Source organism: Amborella trichopoda, chromosome 8 (genome assembly GCF_054954075.1).
Source record: "Amborella trichopoda isolate Santa Cruz 75 chromosome 8, AtrichopodaSantaCruz75HAP2 v2.0, whole genome shotgun sequence".
Taxonomy (NCBI): Eukaryota; Viridiplantae; Streptophyta; class Magnoliopsida; order Amborellales; family Amborellaceae; genus Amborella; species Amborella trichopoda.
This window is the reverse complement of record NC_142343.1, coordinates 11,650,319-11,658,189: the sequence shown is the minus strand read 5'-3', so window position 1 is coordinate 11,658,189 and position 7,871 is coordinate 11,650,319. Positions and strand designations below refer to the sequence as shown.

Below are 7,871 nucleotides of genomic sequence, written 5' to 3'. Positions count from 1 at the left end.
TTTGGACAGAAACATTATGTTGGTGCCTCTTTTAGACTACTAAAGATTTAGAGGCTTGTTTTTGTTTTTGTGGAGAAACGGTTCCCATAGAGATTTGGGTTGTTCCCCTTTAATTAGAGAGAAAGTAAGTTTCACGTTGCTCTCGCGTCTCTATCTAATGTTGTTGGTAATGGTTGCCAAAAGTAAAGAGAAGGAAGAGAGAGTGGTTTAAAAGGGTTTGCTCGACTTGGGTTTTTGTCGAGGTTTGTTCCAAAATCTTTTATATAACTTTCATTGGTATATTGGATTTTAGTTTACCATGCTCGTGGATGTAGCCCTCTTGGGCGAACCATGTAAATCTTTGTGTTCATATTGTATGTATTTCATGATTTATTTCTTATACTTTATTTGCCAAATATTAACCCGTCGAGTTTAGAACTTCCGCGCACAACAAGTGGTATTAGAGCACTACAAGTGGTATTAGAGCATCAATATGAGCTTGAAATGAGAAGAAAATCAATATGTTCTCTTAGTGCCATGGCCATCATTCAACTTGGAGATTGTGTGAGTTACTGATCACATCTTTCTTGAGCATTTGGAGATTGAAGGCAAGGAAGCGTATCTCGTCTGGGCATTTAAAGTCAGGCAAGCTCGAGCAAGGTATCAGACTTGTGGCATCAACTTTGTCGATGCAGACATAGACTTCATAGAGTTGGAATTCTCTCTCCAAGTTTGTACTACATCGAATCCCAACCACCGCCCCTAACTCATGCTTCAGTGCTTTTTTTATCTCTACAAGTTGGTATAATCGACCATTCGGCACGATGCCTGCAATGCTCCCCACCTTCTCAACAAAATCAATAAATATCAAAACACAAATGAATCTATACTACCCTCACCTGAAGATCCACTCTAAACTATTAGTGACCATGTTCTTGCCAAAATAAAAAAACTATGGATGGGAATTTTACATTGATTTCTTTGTGAAGATGAAACTACATGCACAAAAAAAAAAGATATACATTCTATTTGATCTTTGCTCTATTAAGTGAGGGAGATTACAGTGGAATACTACTTCATGTTTCCTCTTATGTTGCGCCATTCTGATTGTCTGAGCATGTGATCTATTACCGAAGAAATAGCACTTATTGTGTGTGGTGCATGATAGCCAGTCTTAGTCAATTAGAGTGATTAGAAAAACAAAACCGAGGTTTAGGAGTAACTGATCTTGGAATCTGAGGGCTTTGATGAGGTTGATTTCACAGTGGATGATTATGCCTTGCTTAAAGTACTTGAATAGGCTGAGGTTTGAGCAGACCCCATTATTCTTCCATAAGGACTTCCACATTGATTGTCCATTGTTGCTTGGGCACTTGATGCTAGACCACAAACCGGACAGACTCTCCTCCAGACCCTCCAACTTATCCCATTCAATTTGATCACAACCAAACAAATTTTAGTCAACCTCTAGCTCAGTTAACCTAAAGCAATGTTCAAAAAATCAAATCAGCCTATATACTCGGACCATGAGCGAGGCAAGTTATTTATCGAGTATGAGTAACTAGGCTGAGTTCATGTCATGTTAAAAAAAAACGAATAACAAAAGAAAGTAAGGTATATATATATATATATAATAAGAATTTATTGGTAAACGACTTAGCTGCTGCAAGCATTTCCTTTCCTATATGTGTTAAGTCAATTGCCATACAGGTGATATTATATCTACAAATCTCTAAAAAAAGATTTGGGCTTCAGTTATGGTAGCATGGACTACAATTGCAATTAGAATCAGGCTAGGGGTTGAGTTATTAATTGTAGGTGCTAGCAATGTTGCATCTCAAGTTTGATTCCTACCACGAAACTATTCAAAAAAATAAAAAAAAAGAACACAATTGCCATTGTACAAGAACATTTTCCTCTAACAAATATTAACACTTTTCCCAAAACTTTATTTGTTTTCCTTTTCGGAGTTAGACAGTTTCTATGTTAAAATTTAGAAAATCATGCTCTTTTTCTTGTTTCCGTGATGGGGGAGGGAATTCGCGCCTAAGATGAAACTATGCAAAAATAAAATAAAATCTAGAAATTGTTGAAACACAGCCCAAGATCCAGATTATGGAGAAGAGCTTGTTAACCAACATTAGGTGTGCGCGGCCATAACCAATTCTACCTACGGGCATTAGGTTGAAAATCACAATTGTGAATAAACCAAATCTGGTTAACTGTTTTTGGGAATTGGATTGAAACACAAATACCTCAATAGAATGGGCCTAGTCCATGTCAATTTCATTATAACAATATTGACCGGTGTTTTAAAACTTTGATTAGTCGAGCAATTCACTCACCCACACATGGATCGTTGGATTGACGATCCGAATCGTGTTTAGATCGGCCCAAATTTTTTATTCATAAAATATTAAAAATAAAAACAATAAAAATTGAAATAGGGTTTTATGCGGAGAGGAATTAAAGACGACCTAAGAAAACATAAGATAAAACCTAAAAAAGAAATAATTGAAAAAAAAAAAACTCCTTTCCTTTTTTTTTCCTGTTTGGGGGGAAAGGGGGGATCAATTCCCATCTTGATTGATGATCCAGATCGAAAACAATTGGGTTTTAAAACACCACTAATGACTATTATAATTTGAAATCGGTATTTAAACATAAATTCTAAATTAGAGGATAAAACGGTAAAACTGGAAAGTAACCAAAAAAATCATTGACAAGCATGGAGAAACGTCTTAAAATTATACTATTTTATTTAAAAAAATGACCCTTTTTTACTTTAGTAGTAGCCCCATATTTTTTTTGAAGATAAGAGTGATTATTTTAATTATTTGTGAAAGTAATTGTTGTTATTTCCGATTTCTAGCATCATTTAATAACACGAATTATATGGCCCTTATTTCCATAGTGTTAACCGTTTTCTAAGCCATGGTTAGGGGAGTAGTACCTCTGAGAACTCAAAGGATTGTTCGTTTGGGCACTTTCTGAGCACGGCCCCGGTGGAGTTGGTGGCGTATAGGCCGAAGACGAAGAAGTCTTCGTCAGGCTCACCAATTGTTGGGAGGCAACACCTTTTGCTCGATTGTGCACAGTATGATCCTGGCCACTGCAACAGCCAAATTCACCTCAACCTTATTAGAGCCCATCAGTCTGAGAAACGTACGAATTTTCGGGGCACGCTTCTCTCACCAGGAAAGAATCCTTCAAGAAAGTTTCTTTCAATTGAATTGTTTATTCCCATGTTTCCTTCTCATAAAAGCAATTGTTAAATAAAACTTTCTCATGTTTGTTTTCTGGGAAACAAGTGGTTGTGTAGCAGGGGGGAAAGTACTTTCCACAATGGTCTAGTAATGTTTTGAGAAAGCGGCTTCAGCCATAGTTAAGCACTTTCGATAATGGAAATCACTTTCGATAATGGAAATTTCCTTGTCCAAAAAGCACATTCGATAATGGAAATATCCTTGTCCAGAAAGCACTTTCGATAATGGAAATTTCTATTATGGCTCTAAATCAATGTCCAACATTGACAATGAAATTTGAAACTCAAAATATGATACACAAATCTTACGGATCTATGAGCACTTATTTTTAGGGCGAAATGGATGATATAAATAATTTGTTACAATATACACTATTTTAGAGCTTAAAATCCTTTTATGTTTTCATAACCATATTGTTCAAACTAAGATGATTGATGTAAAAGTTTTCTAATGCTTGAATTGCAATTTTCTATGACATATGAGGTGAAGCTTTGCTTATTTTTATTGGGATGCAACCCTATCGAATTCTTTTCTTTTATTTTTAGTACAAAGAAGTCACAATCACTCTTGTCTATCATATTTTAAATGGGTGTGGTTTGTATAGAGCCTAAGCTCTAAGCAATCAAATTAGAGCCTACCTTCAAAAATGTGGTTTCAATACTAGAAATCTTTTTGATAGCCTTAAAATATATTTTCATCTTTATTTATAAAGTTTAAAGCTTCAAAAACAGTGTAGATTGAAAGACCTATAAAAACTTGAAAATCTTTAAAATTGACGGTCCAAAATTGTGTTACAAAATACAAGATTTCCAAAACTTGAAATCTATTTTTTTTCTCATGTCCATGCATCTTGATGTCGAGATGATCAATTTGAAGATATTTGGGCATCAAAACAACCTTTTCTAGTGAAATATTTTAGGTAGGTTCGAATTTGATTGTTTATAGCCTCGGCTCCATATAAACTTTTCCCATTTTAAATTGGGTGGTTACGAGTATGTCATTGACTAGACTCAAATTTCAAAAAAACAAAATAAAAAATAAAAATTCTAAGACTTTGGGATATACGCCTAGCCATCTTATTTGATATCTAATAGCTATGAGTGATTGTGATAATAATAATAGTACATAGTATCTTATTATATAATCTATTGAAAAATTTACATGCCAAGGAGTAAAGGAGAAAGCTAATTTTGTGTTATTAAAACTCTTGTGAAAACTTTTGAAGCGCATGAATATTTGATAAGGTTGAGAATTTACCTAGTTTGGATCCGAAACCCGAATTTCGAATTCTATTTGGATACGGTTATGGAACTAGATTTGGATCTGACGGATGGGATCCAGATCCAAAATTTGGATCCAAATAGTAATTCGGATCACATGCAGACATAGGTGGATCTAATCTAGATCCAACCCAATTATTAATATATTATATATTACAGTATATACGCGTATATGTTAAATAACATTTTTTGTAAAAAATTATTTTATAGATATAAAATAATATATAAAAAATAGTTTTAGATCCGATCAGGTCCGAATCCAAATTTAGATCTTATGTGTACTTTTTAGATTTGGATTAGGATCCGGATCCTTTGCATACTTTTCGAATCCAAAATCCTGATCCTGGTAGATCCAAACCAAATCCGACCCATTCTCAGCTCTAATATTTTCCACGCTTCAAAGATATCTACTTTTAATTTAGGTGATTCCCATGAGTTTGGGTAAAGTTCCAATTTTTTTGAAGTTATTTCCTTCTGGAGAGCACGGCAGCGTCTCTATCTAATATAAAGGTTGGCCGGTACTCTATGATTGAACTGGAATAGGTAAAGGGCAATCCTCTTATGCGGCCTCCACCAACGTACAAATATGAATATTTGCTGTTTTAGTTGTTTGATGTAAATGGATGGTAGGGATGATTTTAATCGTATTGTCACAAGGTAGTCGATAATATCTAATTTTGATTGGAAGGTTCGGAGTATATATCATACGTTATGCCCACCTCTCATAGGGGCGCATCCACTAAAAATATGAAGAATATGTTTTTAATGAAAATAATTTGTATTAGGTATGGACATTGTCACTAAAGTTATCCCAGCCGTCCATTCAGATATAATGGCTTTGGATAATAGCCACTTATGTTTTACATATAACTAATCCCACATAGAGATGTTTCCCCAGTTATAGAATACATATAGCAAAAGCAACTTATAGACATGCTTCCTCAGGCCAAATACCTACTTATGAGCATTCTTTTTTGATAAATCTTGACATCCACTATAAAATGACCAATATGAACATCCGTATAATCTTTTGGAAGCTATAAGAGAATGCTATTGAAGACATAAAAATCTAAAATACCAAAAAAAAATCTAAAATACAAAAACAAGAAACGAGAGTGTGGCATTTCATGGAAACAACAATACCTGACTGACATAGTAGTAGAAATTAAAGTCCTCAGCCATGGCTTGTAAGCCCATCCCAAGCCCAACCATTGCTCATGAGCCATAATTGTGCACCTCAAAGACTACAAGGAGTAACTATCAAAATATTTAGACACACCATCCACTGGAATTTGAGCCCTATTTATAGGCCAACCTTGGGTGCCAAAAGTAAAGGCGACAATGAAATAAGAACTAAACAAAAATAATTCAAATATTATATGGTAAATTTTTGGATTTTTTTTTTCTTTTTTAGTAATTAAAATTGGATAGATAACATTCCTTCCCACTGACCTATTTAACAAGGGGAAAAGTTTACATAAGGTTACGTAAGGTTGCAACCTTAAAAATGTAGAATTACAGATGCACCCAAAAATCTACCGGAATGGTTGTTTTAATGTTGAAAAGCCCTATATTTGATCATTTCGACATCAAGATGTATGAATATAAAAAAAAAAGTTTTTGAGTCTCAAAAATTGTGCATCTTGCAACACATTATCTAGGCCGTCCATTTTCAAGATTTTCATATATTTATATATCTCTTTGATTTTAACTATTTTTGGAGTTTAAAATTTTCTAATTAAATATGAAAATAGATTTAAAGATAATCCTAAGAATTTTTTACAACAAAATTACATATTACGATAAAATTTGGAGGTGCGCGGATTGTTTAAGGTTGCAACTTTATAGGAACCGCACCCTTTAACAAAAGATATGGTGAAAAGATGGGGGACCGTCCAATGTTACGTGATTGTTGTGGCCTGGTTGGTAGCCATGGAAAATGTTTTGATAAGGCTATGGCTCTATCAAAATAAGTAAAGCCTCACCTCAATACTCATAGAAAATTGCAATTCTGTGTCGAAAATCTTCAAATACATCATCTCAGCCTTGACTATTATGAATGTGAAAAATTAGGATTTCAAATCCTAGAACTAGTGTATATTGTAACACATTATCTAGACTGTCTATTTCACCCTAAAAACAAGTATTCATGGATCCCGTAGATCTATGTCATTTTTAAGCTTTAAATTTTATTGTCTTCATTGAAAATTGATTTTAGAACCATCATAGAGATTTCTAATGCTCAAAGTACTTTTTGAACAAGGATTGAAGTGCGGTTTTACTTTGTTTCTATAAAGCCTAAGCCTTATATATTTGCTCTTTTCTTTTTTAGGGAAAAGCTCATATAAGATTGTTATATGTTGAAGTAGGGTGCACCTCAAAAATCCTAGAGACGAGAGAGTTTAGGCATTGGAGAACACTCCAAGAGATCATTTTGACATCAAGTTGAATTGACATGAAGAAAAAAAAGATTTTTAAGTCTAAAAAACAGTGTATCAAATTATCTACTGTCTATTTTTAAGATTTGTAAGTGTTTTTTGATTTGCTCGACCTATACAAGTTTTAAATTTTAAAATTTTATAACATAGGGTAAAAAGAGAGTTTTGAGCCATCATAAGTTTTCGAAGCCAAAACAATACCTCGTAAATTTCCTAAGTAAATTTTTTATTACAGTGCCTTATTTCTACAGTATGAAATGAGCACAAGGAGCCAACCGTATACAAACCTTGCCTTCTTTTATTATGGTACAGCAAATGATTTCAATGCTTTCAAACCCACTTGTCCCCCACGTTTTTTAATTTCCATCATTTAGAGCACTGGTGTGGGAGCCAGCCGTATGCGGCGATGGGTCCAATGATGAGCATGGGTCCAAAAATGACTCTGTTCTTCTTCGTTATTCTGTCTTTTCGAATGGTCAAAAATGACTTGTATCTTATTCTTGGTACCTCAACCATAAATTATTAGACCATATCTTGTTGGGATGTACCGGGTTTGCAAGTGTTCATAAAATTGAATTGGAATGGTTAATCGACATGGGTCAAGAAACGGTTTAACTGGTTAATAGGTAAATCGATCGATTCAACCGATCTAATTAGGTAAGTTCCAGGCGATTAAAAAAGTGTTAAAAAAAATAAAAATGATAAAAAAAATTTACTAAAATATGAAAAGTGTATAAAAAATGATTAAAATAAAACACATTAAAAATGATGTTGAAAATTAATGAAAGAAATGGATTTTAACAAATCAATTTGTGTCCAAAAGTATTTTTAAAATTTTGTAAAAAAATATGGGAAAATATAAAAGTGAGTATTAACGACCAAAACAATTTTTAATCTTTACCATAATG

General features: G+C 33.6%; 1 protein-coding gene across 2 annotated transcripts; it reads right to left on the bottom strand.

Annotated features, from left to right (window-relative positions):
• Window positions 1-360: 360 nt before the first annotated feature.
• On the bottom strand, window positions 361-5,815 carry LOC110007407 (extracellular ribonuclease LE). Of its 2 annotated transcripts, none has more exons than XM_020668298.2 (3): window positions 5,669-5,815; window positions 2,933-3,091; window positions 361-823 (listed from the first exon to the last, which is right to left on the bottom strand). In XM_020668298.2, the coding sequence occupies exons 1-3, from the start codon at window positions 5,735-5,737 to the stop codon at window positions 524-526; spliced, it is 528 nt and encodes a 175-aa protein (XP_020523957.1). In that variant the 5' UTR covers window positions 5,738-5,815; the 3' UTR covers window positions 361-523. The 2 variants fall into 2 exon arrangements, with proteins under 2 accessions (XP_020523957.1, XP_020523959.1); XM_020668300.2 differs by having other exon boundaries at window positions 361-1,460; window positions 5,669-5,800.
• Between the last annotated feature and the right edge of the window lie 2,056 nt (window positions 5,816-7,871).